The sequence below is a fragment of the Dermacentor albipictus genome, chromosome 5, assembly GCF_038994185.2.
Source record: "Dermacentor albipictus isolate Rhodes 1998 colony chromosome 5, USDA_Dalb.pri_finalv2, whole genome shotgun sequence".
Lineage (NCBI taxonomy): Eukaryota > Metazoa > Arthropoda > Arachnida > Ixodida > Ixodidae > Dermacentor > Dermacentor albipictus.
The window spans coordinates 161,957,741-161,973,646 of record NC_091825.1 but is presented as its reverse complement, the minus strand read 5'-3'; the positions used below and the strand labels follow the sequence as shown (position 1 = coordinate 161,973,646).

Genomic DNA, 15,906 nt, shown 5'->3' with positions numbered 1-15,906 from the left:
GAAACATTGGTACATAAATATGCTTGGAGCCAAGGAAAGATAGTGGTTTGCATTACTAAGGCTTCTTTTTCTTTCCTATCCTCACAATACTTCAAAAAGACAAGTCCACCTGTCGAAACGTTGGCTCCCACTTTTACCTTGTTCTCGATTTGCTGATCGTCTTACACTGTAGTTGAATAACTGAAAACCAATAACAATCTCCTTGTTACTCTGGAAACTCCATATCTCCTTGTTACTCTGGACACTCCATATCTCCTTGTTATTCTGGACAGTCCATATTAAGGCAAACAATAAAAATTAATGAACAGAACACGGAATAACTGCAATTTCGAGCATGTCAGTATTAGAAGTTATTTTTCACTATTAGATGCTATGACCAATTTTATGCCTAACAAGCACTTCCCTTTTGTATATGGTCGTCCACTCTTATTAAGAACACAGTGCAGTGTGGCCGCGGTCTGCAAAGTGACAGCGCACACGGCACAGCCGCGCACTGAAGCTAAGCGGCACAGGTGCACAGGGGCGTGGAGGAGGGGATTCGTGTCGCGTGTTGTCTGCAAAAGCACGGCGTGCTCCCGGGATGTAGCAGACGACATGAAGCCCCGCCTCCAAGCCCTTGCCCAGCTCCTGTATGCCTGCGCTGCTTAGCTTCAATGTAGAACTGCACTGTGTGACCCATCAGTTCGTGGCCACGCTGCACCGTGTTTGTACTAAGAGTGGATGGCCCTATGCATTAAACAAATGAGCTCTTTTAGTAAGATAAGGAGACTAAACAATATCCAGCACATCTACAATAATTGCTGCTTCATAAGCAGAAACGGAGTTGATAGAAGGAAGAAATAAGTTTGACACCTGTTCAAGCAGCCCGGCAGCAACCTTTCCTTGCCCAATCATGAGGTAAGAAACTGCCATTTGATTCTTGATTCCAATATTCTCTGGGAACTTGCTGCTCATTTCTGCCTGCAGTTTTATAGCTTTGGTAAAAATTCCTGAAAGGTATGCAGAAAGCTTGCTTGCACAAAAACAATCTGACCTAGTGCACAATCTTAAAGGTGCATTGACACAAAATCTTTATATGGTGCTTTATTGCTTTATAAGACAGCTGCCAACACATAACTACACTAAGGTGCCAGAATTCCTTAAACACGCAAAAAAAATGTCCAATAATGTCCTCTCTTAACTCTCTTAATGTGACCAGTTCAGAATGTGCGCCAAATGGAGTTCGGCTTGTTGTAGGGTTTGTTTGCAAGGTCAACTCTACATGAAAGTCACAGGTTGTGATCACACAGCATCACAAACCACTGACACACATATTTGTCAGTCTGGTGCAGGAGCCACAAGCTACAGTGACTGTGTTGCCAAAGCTGAATGTATGGTGCACCTGCTATTCTCTCTCGACTGTGTGGTTTTCTACATTTGAAGTGGGATATGTTTGATCCTCTGCTACCACTTCTTTCAGGACAAGTAGCCCCCTTCTCACTTTGTCTTCTATTTCCTATCATCTAAAGCTTTAGGCAAGACGACCACAATCTGGCTGAAACCAATGTGCTAACTCGCGCATCAGTGATAGCATGTTATCACCACTTTCCCCAATTTTCATGGCATGTAGAGGATGCCTTGTGAACAAACCCTATGCCAAAAAGCCGCACGCCATTTGGAGCACGTTTTGAGCTGCTCACATTAAAAGATATTATTGGTAATTTTATCTCTGTGCTCAATTTATTGCATTATATGGTATAATTCATGATTCATTGGAAGTTGAAAGAATTGAGGCCTTATCGCATGATTGCAGAATCAGCAGCTATTTAAAAAAGATAAAGTTGCATGGTCAAGGAATTGAGGTCTCATACCATGATTATAATGTTGGCAGTTATGTAACAAGGCAAAAAAAAAACAAGACAAAAATTTAATGTCAGTACTCTTATAACACACTAATGTCGAAGAGTGGGGCATCAGGAATAGTATGCAAAAATTTATAGCAATGAGCACTCCTCATATTGCAGTGCATTATCAACAACAGCCTTTTTCTTTATACATACATGTTTCAAGCATATTCATGCTCTTCCTATGGACAACAGTAATAGAGCAAGTTCAGTGGTGACATTGCTCCAAAGCCATTTTGGATCATTTTTCTTCAAGCCTGGCCTGTTAATGTGGTCTATTGTTTCTCTTAAGTGATATATTGTAACATTGATCTGTGTTTTTCAATTTGATTCTTCTGGTTCTTATGCCCCCACCTGTAACCCTGTATGTTTTATTTCTATGATATCATTCTGGCACCAGCTTTCATGTCATATACCCTTATACGAAATCACTAAATGGCCATTGCTGCACATACAAATTTAAGGAAATGTAATACTGCTCTTCTTAGCTACCTCAGACCGACACTTGTGCCATATTATTTCTATTAGGTAAAAAGAAAGCACTGATAATAAGACTTGTGATTCTAAAGCCAAAGAAACCAAAACATGTAATCATCACATATGTAACACAATAGCATTAAGTTGTGCCAGCCTGCTGAAACAGCAATTAAACAAAGAATGCTGACAGCAGTCAAGCACAGCAAACATCTAGCTTTATGTTTCTCTGCAGTACTTTATTTGTTTCTTGCGTTTGTGTCCAGTGAAGTACTTTTTGTTGCTGACTGTGCCAGAGCATCAATCCCAGTTCGTCTAGAAACCTTAAAAGATTTATTGTTTTGAAGCGAAGCTTTCTTTCTTTGCCTCTTCCTTCAACTTTCTCACTGCTGCTGCTGTCCAGCACAGTGCGTCGGCGGGTGGTTCAGAGTGTGTGTATACAGACAGGAGCGAGTCAGAGAGGAAGAGCAATGCGAGAAACTCGTTTTCACCCCACCGCGCCCTAATGTGCACGATGCCCTCTAGAGCTCCCCGGGCGTCCCCACATTGGCCTCTTGGCAGCTCTAACTATCTGTGACTCCCCTCAGAAGCATTGTAGAAACCGCAGCGCTTCCCTTTCTACTAACGTGGGAGGCCAGAGGGGACGCAGATATAATTGTAGAGTTGAGGGAGAAGAAGAGGCTGCTCCCATACAAGGGAGGGGGTAAAGTGTGTGAGAAGGCAAGGAATATCTACTACAATATGACAGCGGTTGCGGGAAAACTGGATACGCTTAAGTTCAAGGTACGGTACAATACGTTGCTGCTATTTCTGAAAAATAAACACCATGAAAATATGTCAAGTGGACAAGCTGCGCAGGGCATGTAGAAGCAGAGCCGCATTGATTAAAGTGCACCGCAGGGTCCAGGTGACACTACGGAAACGGTCGACCGTGAAATCAAGACTTCTGTGCCTGCCGCGGTAACATTGCAGCTATGGCATTGCTAGAGGTCACGGATTTGATCCCAACTGCGGCAGCCACATTTCAACGGGGGCAAAATAGAAAATGCATGTGCACTTAGATTTTGGGATTCGTTAAAGAACATCACGCTGTCAAAATTAATACAGAGTCCGTCACTATGGCGTGTCTCGTAATCCAATTGTGGTTTTGGCACATACAACCCTATAATTCAATACAACTTCACTACTTCTGCTCCGATGCGATGTGTCATGTGAGGCAATCACAGTGCTCAACCCTCTCACAGGTTATGAAATATGGCGGACACCACCTCAAGCAAACGCTTCTCCCTGTGTGTTCTGTGTACTACGCAGACAGACAGTAGTGGTGTACGCAAGGTAACATTTAACATCAACTCACCACTCCCGTGCTAGTCTAAACATTGAATAAATTAAGCTTAGCCATCAACATCGCCACTAATTATCATCAATCAAAGCATCCAGCAAGGAAAGCTCCGCTTACATCGATTCCCACAGTGCATGGGGTCTGCATAATTTTTCTTCCCTTCTTAGATCGGCGAAGTGCTGAATTAAGTGAAGTATCGAACGGTCACAAGGCACTGACTCTTGTGCACATATTTAGTACTTAATCAACTGGCTGGTGGCCCAGACAGCCGCAAGCTCACTCACCTCGGAAGCGCATGCGATCCACAGCTTTGTTTCCTGCTCGGAGGTACAACTCACTGGGAACGTTCGGCAACTTCATCACCTCCAAATAAGCCTGGATGCTCTGTTCCAGGATCGAATTGCTCTTCCTCAGTTCAGCAACCTTCTCCAAGGCCAGTGCTTTGCCATAGTTGGCTCTGGGACTTTGTGGGTGAGTTTGGAGGAGCCGCTTAAACTTCTCAAGAGCCTTTTCAGGGGACTGAAAGGTGTGACTAACTTAGAACTGTGTAGTTATGACTACAAAGAAATATCCCCAGCACACCTGCCAAGTTGCAATTAAGGGAAAACTAAGTGTGGTTATAGTTCAGGCATTGAACATTCCATGCAAACACATTTCACATACAGCTTCAAATGGGATCAGTAAGGTCAAAAACACATTAAGGTTAGGTCAAAACAAACAAAAATACAAGTTATTTCACGGCAATAAGGTAACACAACACAAGCCTGCAACTGCAATGCTAATGCAATTTTCAAAATACAAGAACAGCAGGCTAAATTTTAAAAAGTGAAACGTGCAATACATCACGTGTGCTATTACAATCTTTCAGAATGGACAAAGATGAGTGTTACAACTGTATTTAATAGTGATGTTTTACAACAAAATGAAAATTTCATAGGAAAGCTGATTCGTACTTATGCAACATTTTCTGTAATTTTTGTAAAGAGAAATAAAATTAAGAATTTACTTTTGGAAAATTCCAAATAATGACTATTACATAAACGAAGAATGAAGACCTAGTTTTCTCTCTTTCACAAAACAGTGAAGACAATCGAAGCTGCTGTCGTGCTATAACCTACAATTAGTGCAGACTGGTGTAACCACACACAGTTTGTTAGACTTAGTCATTGTGTAATTAACTGTGCCTAAAATGCAAATTTTTACGGCAGTTAAACAGAAACACAGGAAACTGAATATTCCCCACCAAAGTTTCAAAGAATAAAAATGAAAAGCAAAAAAAATATATGACAGTCAAATGGTACCAATGAAATCAGCTTTTATCACAGTCTGCACTAAGTGACGTTAAAGGAGTGACGCATACTACTAATACAGCCATTTTCATGTGCTCGAGCAGACTTTTGCCTGTGAATCCAAGCTCTAAAACTGTGCATATGCAAGTCCTTCGTTAGCTAGGTGCACAAGAAGATTCACTGTTTCTGTGAACATTGTCTGCTTGCTGCTTGCTTGATATGTCTGAGCCTAGTCTACAATTTCGGCAGTCAGATATTCTAAGTCTATGCCATTCGACCTTTTGCCCTTGACCATCAACTTGGAAACTGCTGTTCCATGATTATCTCGATGACACAGCTGATGATGAGAATGGAAGAGAAATGAACTATAATAATAAAAAAGAATGCAAAAAGGAGTATAATCTGCCAGGCCTGCATACAACTATGTTAACATTTTATAGTCCCTTTGATGAGCACACAGTGAATGCAGGCAATGCAGTAGCACTTGCACAGGACTAATGTTTGGTTAAAGCAGTTCATTACCAAAACTTTTTGTGCAGATCATGAACAAAGGTTAAACATTTGCTTGGAGAAATTTCTCTAATATGGGGCTTAATGATGCATCCTCACACACAAATGAGTCTTTTTAACAGGAATTCCCTCATGAATCATGCACCATTACATACCAGTATGTGTGTGTCAAGGCACCTCTTAGTGCTAAAGTGCAGACAAACCAGGTCAGTCTCAATAGTGCCTGCCCTCTACATGTATATGATTGAGCCAAGAATGGCAGTTGAACTATGTGGTAGCAACATGTGTCCAAATAAAGATTACCTCACAATAATTTTTTTTTTCCTACACTATGGGTCAACCACCCTCCCTACAAGTCCCAGAATATATCATCCACTTCCTGAAAAGGAAACATTAGTCTTCAGTGAACCGAGACATCTAAATAACACACAGTTCTTGCATATATTTTTTTTGTTCTTTAGGTAAAGGATAGCATAAGTACAAAATGTGGTGCAGCTGGCACCTGACTTGCGCTGATTCAACCCTACGGGGACTGACAAAATCAATAGGCATTAAAAATATGAATTGTAGACATCTTGTAACCCAAACACTACAATATGCCTTCATAGAGCCTGAGTGTCCTTTCATACTTTGAACATGGTTTAATCTAAAAGGCTGGATTCACTAATGTCAAGTTAAAGAAAATCGGCCATATATATATATAACATATATATATAATATAATATATATATGATAATAATATAATATAAATAATAATATAATATAATATATATATAATGCTTTTCTGTCCGGAATACAAATGTGAGGGGTAGTTGGTGAGTCAAAATTCAAGTAAAATATAAAGAATTTTGTCAAAGAGGCAACCCCCTCCAAATACCTGAAAATTGTCACTCATATATCGGTGCATGTGCACTCCTAAACAGCACAGCTCTGCTGCAGTTTTCATCACAATTATAGTAGAACAAGGATAGCTGATGTGACGAGATGACAATGCTATCAGTATCTCACCAGCATATGTTGGGGACATGCTTGGTGTGTGCCCTTTCGTCTTAGTTTGTGTGTGTGCATTCTTTTTTTAATTCTGGGGTTTTACGTGCCAAAACCATGTTCTGATTATGAGGCACGTTGTAGTGTGACTACCGGAATAATTTGGACCATCTCAGGCTCTTAACATTCACATAAATCTAAGTACACGGATGTTCTTGCATTTCAGTTTGCGTTTTTGAAGTCCTACCATGCACAGTTATGATGACGAAAATGTAACATCACTGCATCAAGGGAAGTAAATATTCTAAGCCTTTCCAACATGCAAATTTGAACACCTGAAGCTAATGATAACACATGACTTTATGATATATAAGGCACTGTTTCAAATCGTTTTTGTTTTACTTTTGAGTTACTAGAATTGTAGGCAAGCCCACCTGCTCAACTAGCTCTTCAGATTCTTGGAGATCCTTCTGAATCCTTGCATCGTACTCATTTGTGATAGCAGCCTGTTCTTCAAGTGGATCTGCATTCAAAGCCATTGTTTCCAATGTAGATGTGGCCATCTCTGATGCTGGAGGTGAAGAAGCCTCTATAGGAATAAAAGCAAGCACAACTATGACTATCCTAACAGTACTAAATGACCAGCAGTCAGTGAACTACCGAAAACTGATGTTATGAGAATGCTGTAAATTCGTTATAACGGCATGAAAACAGACATCACACAGACAATGCTGTGTGATGCGGATCATATCCTTTGTGTGGTGTCTGTTTTTTGAACCTTTAAAGAGAATGTACAGCAAAGTGTACCAAATGGATCACCACCAATTCCTTTTTTGAGAGTGTGCTTTTCCATTTTTATGGTTAGAGCAGCATTCTAGAACAAAGTGCTGCATTTGGATATCCACAGGGCTGACCACCACTCAAGAGCTCCACTCGAATGCAGCGTTATTACTAGGTAACATTAAACAGCAAATGGATAATGGCGCAAAGAGATAAACAGTTCAAGATAAAGCTTTTTCATGTCTTGTACTAACCACTTCATGTTCATTGAAAATTAAGTTTTAACATGTTTCCTACGTATCCAACAACAAAAATAGACAGCAGTAGAATAGATGTAAACATTTTAATTTTTCTGCAAGTTTTATTGTGTCCAGAAAAGTGCACCCTATGCATGAACTCTATAAAGATATTGCATATGCAGGAACAAAATGAGTCACTATTTCATGTGCAGAGCACTTAAAGAATGTCCAGCCATGTCAGAAACTTGACTGACATAAATCACTTCTGTCAAAAAGAACAATAGAGCACCCCCTATGTGACCACTCACTGGCACCCCAGCTAAACATCTAAGCATTCATCTTACAGTAGTTTGTTTTTTCTGAGACAATTTGTGCATGTTAGCAACTTTCATAGCACAGCTCTAATCAGCAGTGACTTAACGTCATGCAAGGCATTTTGATATCATTTTCATTGGCCCAGAAAATAAGAAGTTAAAAACAATTTACATGCAGCAGTCAACATCGTACTTTGCTGCTGAGGGTGTGGGTACAGCTTCCACCAAGAGCAAATTGTTTTTTCATCCACTTTTACTTTATTTTTACAACAATAATTGTTGTGAAGTAATAATAGCCTTTAATAATAGCTTGCGATTGTCCTGCGTGGAGCTCATAGTATCAGTAAATAAAATAAAGAAATAAATTCCCCCTATGCTTTCCATGTATTCATTATCTGTTCGCTTCTTCTGGTTCTAACTAACCAAAATCGGGGCCCTCGGCTCCCCTTCTCTTTGTTCACAGCTGCAGCAATATGCATTTGCTTATATATTCCCATGGTTCTGCTAGCAGATTCCACTAAGCAAAGTGTGCTTACTGATCTTCAATGTTAAGTTTGAAAGTGGCATTGGAGCACTTCTCTTGGTGTGGAAATAGGAAGCAACAATGTTTGCCATCGTTCTTGATTAGGACAGCATGAGAGTGCTCAAGGTTAGGAGAAACATAACAGTCCGCTAGTTTCCAAAGAAACTTGTAGTGGAGTACTCTGTTGTTCTGTTCTAGTCAACATACTTGCATTAATGCAGACAGGATGTCTGCTCAGTTACGGATTCCTTTCTGAGTGTCCTGTCCTGTGGCGTCAGGTAGACAAGCCTTACTGAAATTAATGTTCTCAAGATTCATTACTTAATATGAGCTTGTCCATTTTGCACATGCTGACAATTATTGACCTAGTAACACTGCTAGTCAAGCTTCCATTGGAAACAGTTATGGCAAACTACAGCAATATTAAACCTAAAAGCCTATTTGAAGAAATAACTTGTAAAAGGGGAACATACAATGAAGAATACCTTACAAAGGATGACAGTGTGTGATGAAAAGTGCACTCAGGAATCATAAAGCTTGCTGGGCTTAAAGGCACATTAAACGGCATGTAAGTGTAATAGCCACATTCCTGCTCCATGTAAGAATATAAACTGCAGCTAGGGTAACTGAAATTTAGTTTCAGAATGAACTTTGCTGATGACAAATTTAACTTTGGTAACATTGAGGGAAACATTTTGATTCTAGCATGAAGAATTTGTGCTTAGACAATTTTCAAGCAATATTTTAAAGTTTTGCTATACATAACTGTCATTCTCATGTTAACAGCTACATTTGCAAGAAGGCACTGAAGATCGATTCTGGAGGCAAATAGAAATGAGGTCAGATGAAGCCTAATGCTATGGTGAGGAGAAGGAAGCACATAGATGATGAGATGAAGTGGAAGATAAAGAAACTGATTATAATGGCCAACCTTATGTAGCTGATAAAAAAAGATACAAGTACATGTCCTCAACTTACCTGACACTTTTGTTGCCTCTAAGGACAACGCCCGGTCACTTTCATCCTGCTTAATCTCTGAAACCTCTGAAGGCTGCAGTATTTGAGTAGAGCTTAGCAGATCTGTTTCCGTAAGTGTTGATGACACTGTTTCTGATGTGCGGCCAACAGGCACTTTAGTGGGGTCTGTGGTCGGGACAGATTCAAAGTGCTGTGTTGGTGTGCTTGTCTGGCTACTGCCAAGCACTGCATTCTCAGGAGCCTGCAGCGGCTCTGTGGGATCTGCACAAAAGAAAATAACAGAAAGAATTTCTTTGCTTCTTAAGGCGACAGTAATTATTAAATAGCAATGTTACATTAAGCTGTACTAGTAAACTACACTTCTGCAATAGCACAATGACCACTCTTGCAATAAAAGGTCACTTGGTAAGCCAAAAAAGACATGAAAACTAATAACTGGCAATGCTGCGGTGCAAATCTCGTACCCATTCACCATGACATCATGGATTTCAACAGTGCCTACTCAGATCTAGCCAAGTTTTTATTGGTAAGAAGGAGTACAACATTGCCTTATGAAGTTAATCAAACACTCAATCTAGCAAATTTAGATAGCTTTTCATGTGCTAAAATGGCCCAAGTACAACAAAATACTTTGAAAGCCACATAATGCTGGCATATCAGCACTATTATCTTCAGTCTAAAATTCTGAAAAGCGATGTTTGGTTTTAGTTTTCTCCAGCAATAAGTGACCTTTGTTCAGCCAATGAATGAAAACAGAGTTTTGAAAAAATACTTTACTAGTCAAAATTGATTTGTAGTAGGTTTTGAATGTCTCTGTAAATTCACACAGTGCAGCTGTTAAATTTATTTACACAATTAACCCTAAGAGGTAATTGAGTAAACTACTCACTAAGTTTACAACCTGATTTATGAATTCAGATCATCATCATCAACATCCTTTCAAGGGCTCTTTTGGGGTATTACATAAGGGGGGAGCAAATACGGGAAATGCCACTGCATCATTTCCTTTTAATGTTTTCTTTTTATTTCCCAGGGTGCTTATCCCTGATAAAATATGGTAACCCAGCAGTTGCTTCTAAGGCCACGAACCAGCGCAGAGCAAATAAACAGACATATTTCCAATATTATAAATCTAAACCATTATATTAAGATTGGTTAAATCGCAGGATTAATGTCCCAAATTTGCACAGTGGGTTATGAGGGATGCCTTAGTGGAGAGCTATGGATTAATTTTGGCCACCTGCAGTTCTATAACATGCACCCAAAGCTTGGTGCACAAGCATTAATGCATTCTGGCTCCATCGGAACATGGCCACCACAGCCGGGAGTCAAACCTGCAACCTTGTTCGCAGCTGCACAACACCATAGCCACTGATGCACCCTGATAGGTAAATTCAAAGCACTAATTATAAATGCAGGACTTCGTCTTTTAGAGCATATCTACATAAATTGACTGGTGTAAATAATCCTACCCATCTCTTCTATACATTGTGTCAAGCAGTGCCATTTAATATTATTGTACTGCTGAGATGTCAAGTTTTGATCTTTTTATGCTTTTTCTCCATTATCAATAACTTAACAATTACATTCAGCATAAACCATGGGAAGCAGATGGGCCGAGGTACCTTAATGTATATAGATTAATGCATTGCACATAATAAAACGTAAGGTACAACCACACAAAATAAATACCAGAAATTATAATACTACATAAAATTGTACTGCAGATATCTTAACAGTACTATGGCCACTTAGAATATTTAAAAGGTACTCCACTTTTCACAAATTATTCAACTTTAAATGCAAATAAGTTGCACTACGTGGCACTTCCACAGTGGGTTAACAATGTGAGGCTGATTGCTTTCACATCTGTCGAATGATAAATGTAACAGTTGTCATCAACAGACTGCAAGAAGAACAAAATTAAGTAAAAGCTTTGTTAAGTAACACGTACAGTATCATGTACATGCATTACTGAAAAATTGAAATAAGGTTCCAGATCTTAACAATACACTCACAAACAACATAGTTAAATCAGGTTTGATGACAATTGACAATAAGTTTGTTTGAATTTTGCTATTTTATGTAAAACTTCTTTTGTAAATGTGACACTTCAAATGATTTCTCAAGTGTTTACCAGTATTGTTACAGGTAAAGTAGTATGTTGAGTAAAGCAATTGGCTTATTGTCAATGAAATGTCGCCCTATGTGGGCCGCAGTCGATCCGAGTATGTGCAGATGGCTAGGCTAAAAAGACAACAAAAAGACACGGATAGCTTGGAAGTAGACGGATATATTGATACAACAGCGGATGCAAAGAATGATTAACTATCTGCAGGTGTCTCATTTTTCTGTTTTTTATTTAAGTGCCATTTCTTGCCAGCTCTATCTTAGGTGCTGTGAGCAAGATTGTGCAGCTTGAGCTTCTCGTCCTGTTTGGTTTATCTATTGCAATAATTTCCATGATTAGTTTCACTCAGCACAGCTAAGAATGAAAGTAGTAAGCACCAGGTTTTAATAGAAACAGGCTTATTACAGATCTCCCGTGATGGTAGATCTTTACAGTTCTATCACTTCAAATGAAGTATTTGAAGAAGTTAACATTACTTTCGAGATGAATTGCTGGGTGATGTTAGCTAATAACAATATATTACTAATTAATATTGTAATTAATCTAGAGCACATGTCTCAGTTGCTAAGTAGAGGCCAAGCAGTATACAGAAATATTCAGTAAATATCCATTTAGCAGAAATCATGGACTTAGCACCAGTTCCGAAAAATATGCTTTCAAATCCTTAGGTGAAATATACTGATGTTTCAGTTAGCAATTATCAGCACTCCATTTTCCACAGCGGTAAGAATTAACTGCAACATCAATGCATTTAGCCACATATATTAAAGATGTATTGCTCAAAACTGCATGATTTCTGCTACATGGATATTATTTCATTAGTTCTCAGCTTCAACTTTCAATTTATGACATGCTCTAAGTAATTATTTACAACATTAACCTTTGGTATTTTGTTAATTAGTCAACAACGTGCTGCCATTCAAGTGTTGCCCACCTCTTAAAGCAATCCAGCTGATGTGACAGAGTTGCGATACCTACGACAGGAGATCATTACTAAGTCTGTTTCCATGGCATGAGGCTAGTGCACTGCATAATAAGCTCATTTTCTTTACTGTATGGGCCGCTTGACATTTTCACTCTGTCTATGCATTATTACTATATGCGCACTTAGGTTTCACAGTATGTGAATGTAAAACATTGTGCTCATATACAGAATGCAAAAGCAGTGCATTGTGATGCATGTATGCTAATTTGTACCACAGTGGACAAACTAAATGTGAACACGAAATTGCAAAGTAGACTATCTTTCGCAAGTAATAACTTCAGAACATGATCCCGCACCACTACTTATCTGGTCTCCAAAGATGGCTTAAACATTGCACTAGTGTAAAAGCCAAAATCATGCTTATATTACACATGTTGGCGAAATAAGAAATGAAAGATCACATTTTAGTTAGCCTTAGGTTGTTTATATTTCAATTGTCCACGAGTGTACACGCAAGAAACGTGCAGAAGGAGCAAGTGCTTTTGTTAGGCAGCATAATAATCTTTAGCTCCTGCTTCTACTCGTGTATGTAGGTAAGACGAAAAAAAAGTACACAGTTTTAAAGTTCTCACATGGAACTTAGATGACATATAAGAGCATTGAAATGAAGAAAACAAACAAAATCATATAAAAAAAGGCAAGACAAATGCTGAATTTCAAATGATTTGCAAAACAAAGAAATTCATATGTGTATACCTATGCTGAAGGTTCCCAAGTTGATGCTTTGGTCTTTACTTTGGACACTTGGCTCTAATTCACTAGATCCCTCCTATGAACAGGAAACACAAGATGAGATTGACACAAGCCAAAGCATATTCATAATTTACTGTGAAGCAAAGTAGCAGAGAGACAGCGGTACATTTAATGAAGGAAAGGAAATCAAGTCAGCCTGAGTGACATGCATATAGTTTTGTACATTCTTGGGGACAATAGGAACAAGGGTTCCATACCACATCAGTAGCATAATGCTGGCTTTCAACTTCCATTTCTTCTTGGGCAACTATGAAGTCCTCATTTGCTTCAAGTTCAGCTTCAGTATAAAATGTATTTAAAGCTGAAAATATGTAGAAGACATTAACAATATGCATAAATCACTATTCTGTCAAGTTATGGTCATATAAGGTTAAACAGCTAAATAATAAAAATTATGCTGACCTAGTTCACAAGAAGGACCTTGCTTTTACAGTGATGCTTTCATATGCCGAATTATTCTCTTCGGCCGTTCCTGCGACTGTCTTGCACGTTAATACAATGCACTTCATGCTTGTGTTGTGTGTAAACAACTAATCTTCAGTGAACTCTACCAAGTAAGAGTGTGGTCATGACAGTATCTGAGGCAAAATGACTTCATAGTGTGCGTAGTAGCATAATCTTGATACCATATCATAAAATGTGTTTTCATTTGATCTTTGCAAACCTGCTAACAGAAAGAAATAAAGAACATTCCGCGCAGCATATGGTTATAAAAGTAGCAAAGGCCAGTAGCTTGGCTGCTGCTGCAGCATAAAACGCATAAAAATCAGCTCACATGAGGAACTCTGCAGTGCCAAAAAGATAGCCCCAACCATTATGGCCAGGGCGACGAAAACAACCAAGAACGTAATTCTTGCTGTTGTGCTTGGTTCAGTAACCGATGCGTCATCTTCTAGCTCAGAATCTGAGTGCTTTTGTGGTTTATGCTTTTCCTTGGAACCTTCGTCACTTGTTCCTATGTGAAAAAAAGAAATAATACTAAACGGAATTAGAAAATTTGTGAACATTTCCCTTATACTGAATTGTTTGGTTGTAACGGCAGAATGAGATCATTTTATAATTTCATTTGTCGAAGAGAATAGGTTGCTAATAATGTCCCAGTCAGAATTAAGAAGCACTTTCGATCGCGATAACATTTGTTAACTTGGGCATGTAAAACAAATTCCACAGTCCCCATTTGCTAAAAACTACTATTGATGTTACAAAAAAATGAAAACAAAAATAAAAGCGAGGCGACCTTGCCGGGCACGTAAGCTTGCCACAAGCAACAGGTCCAGCCCAACGGCACTTTCCAGAATCAATGACCATCTTTCGGAAAGTACTTTCGTTATTGTGACGCCAATGCAGCCCTTGGATGATAAATATGTCTTTAAGCAAGCTTTTTCTACAATTGCGCTGTTGACAACGGGACATCTGACGCTAGAAATAGCCAGGTTAGTTAAAAATACCTTTCTCCAACGCTGCTTTGCGCTTCTTGCGGGAACGAACTTCGCGGTCCGACATCTCGGCTCGCACGGTGCTTTTTTGCGCAGGAAGCGGTTTACAAACAGAGCGAAGCAACAAACTTAAAGAATTTGTTTAAGACGCCAGTATTGTGATAAGTGAGGCGCAAATCGCTCGTAAAAAGTAAATAAGAAATGGTTACTGGCGTTTCTCCGGACGGTCCGCAGATCCTCAAACGGGACAGACGGAAAACGGACGAGCCGGAGCAAAACGCCAGTGTTGACGACGGCATACCGACTTCCGCCAACCATACTTGCCATTTGATCATTTCTAACATTATCCTAGCAGCGCAAAAACTCGAAAATGAAAGATAGCAGTGTGAGGAATGAGAGGAAAGACGAGCGCTAGTCTTTTCTTTCTTTGGACTTTTTTGTACTACTAAGATCATGTTAAACTCACCCAAGAAGAAGTTATTCTGCAGATCATTTTTAAGTTTTACGAAATTCTTAAACATCGCCTGTTGCACATAACATAATTACAGCCCTTGAGATGGGTTATTCGATAAGGCGGGCATTGCTAGCACGAGAAAACGAAACACATGTCCAACCAATTAACGAAAATTCACTAATTCTTAATTATTTATTTACAGCACATATTGCAATTTATGAATTGTAGCCGGTGAGATTGCAAGGCGTATTCAAGTTGAATGAATTTCCAGAATCAGACCAGCAGTTTCGAAACATGCGCCATCCAACTCGGCGCAATAAGGCTCTTTTATGCATTGACGCGTAAAAGTAATTAACTGGAACACCCATGCTTCGTCCCACACTATGGCACATGATGTATGAGAACTGGTATGCCACGCACGTTGTTCTACCGAGATTCGACTCCGCAGCAGGAATCAAAGTGACACCGTGTCGAACAGCCTCCACTATTATCAACTCAGCGCTGGATTAAAGGGGGGGGGGGGGGGGGCTAATGGGGCTCCAGCCCAAGGCCTCACCTCGGACAGTAGCAGAAGGGGGCCCATTTATTCTAACCTGCTTTGCATATGGAACCATGGGCAACGGAACTTCGAGCGACGTGTATGGAGCGAGAAAACCAGAATGAGCGGACGGGGCCCTTCGCCTAATGTAACAGCATGCGTTTAGCCTGATCATTTGGGGAGAGCTTGTCGAGCTGCAAAAACAGGAATCCCCCGCCACCCCGGCGGGGCCCTCTTTCTTACGAAGCGAGGTGCGTTTGCTTGGCAGAGTTTTCGTGGTTTCCTGTCAG

At 39.7% G+C, this 15,906-nt stretch overlaps 1 protein-coding gene across 4 annotated transcripts in view; it reads right to left on the bottom strand.

Moving 5' to 3' along the window:
- LOC135903996 (aspartyl/asparaginyl beta-hydroxylase-like) overlaps positions 1–14,919 on the bottom strand; it is a 66,934-nt gene extending 52,015 nt beyond the window's left edge. For 2 of the 4 annotated variants that reach the window (XM_065434503.2, XM_070539232.1), the window contains exons 1-8: positions 14,637–14,918; positions 13,964–14,143; positions 13,386–13,489; positions 13,132–13,204; positions 9,320–9,580; positions 6,920–7,074; positions 3,984–4,218; positions 853–989 (exon numbers count right to left, since the gene is read on the bottom strand). In XM_065434503.2, the coding sequence (XP_065290575.2) occupies positions 853–989; positions 3,984–4,218; positions 6,920–7,074; positions 9,320–9,580; positions 13,132–13,204; positions 13,386–13,489; positions 13,964–14,143; positions 14,637–14,691 (1,200 nt within the window). In that variant the 5' untranslated portion in view covers positions 14,692–14,918. Of the gene's footprint in view, positions 1–852; positions 990–3,983; positions 4,219–6,919; positions 7,075–9,319; positions 9,581–13,131; positions 13,205–13,385; positions 13,490–13,963; positions 14,167–14,636 lie in introns of all 4 variants that reach the window. The other 2 variants (XM_070539231.1, XM_065434506.2) reach the window with 2 other exon arrangements.
- Positions 14,920–15,906: the final 987 nt, after the last annotated feature.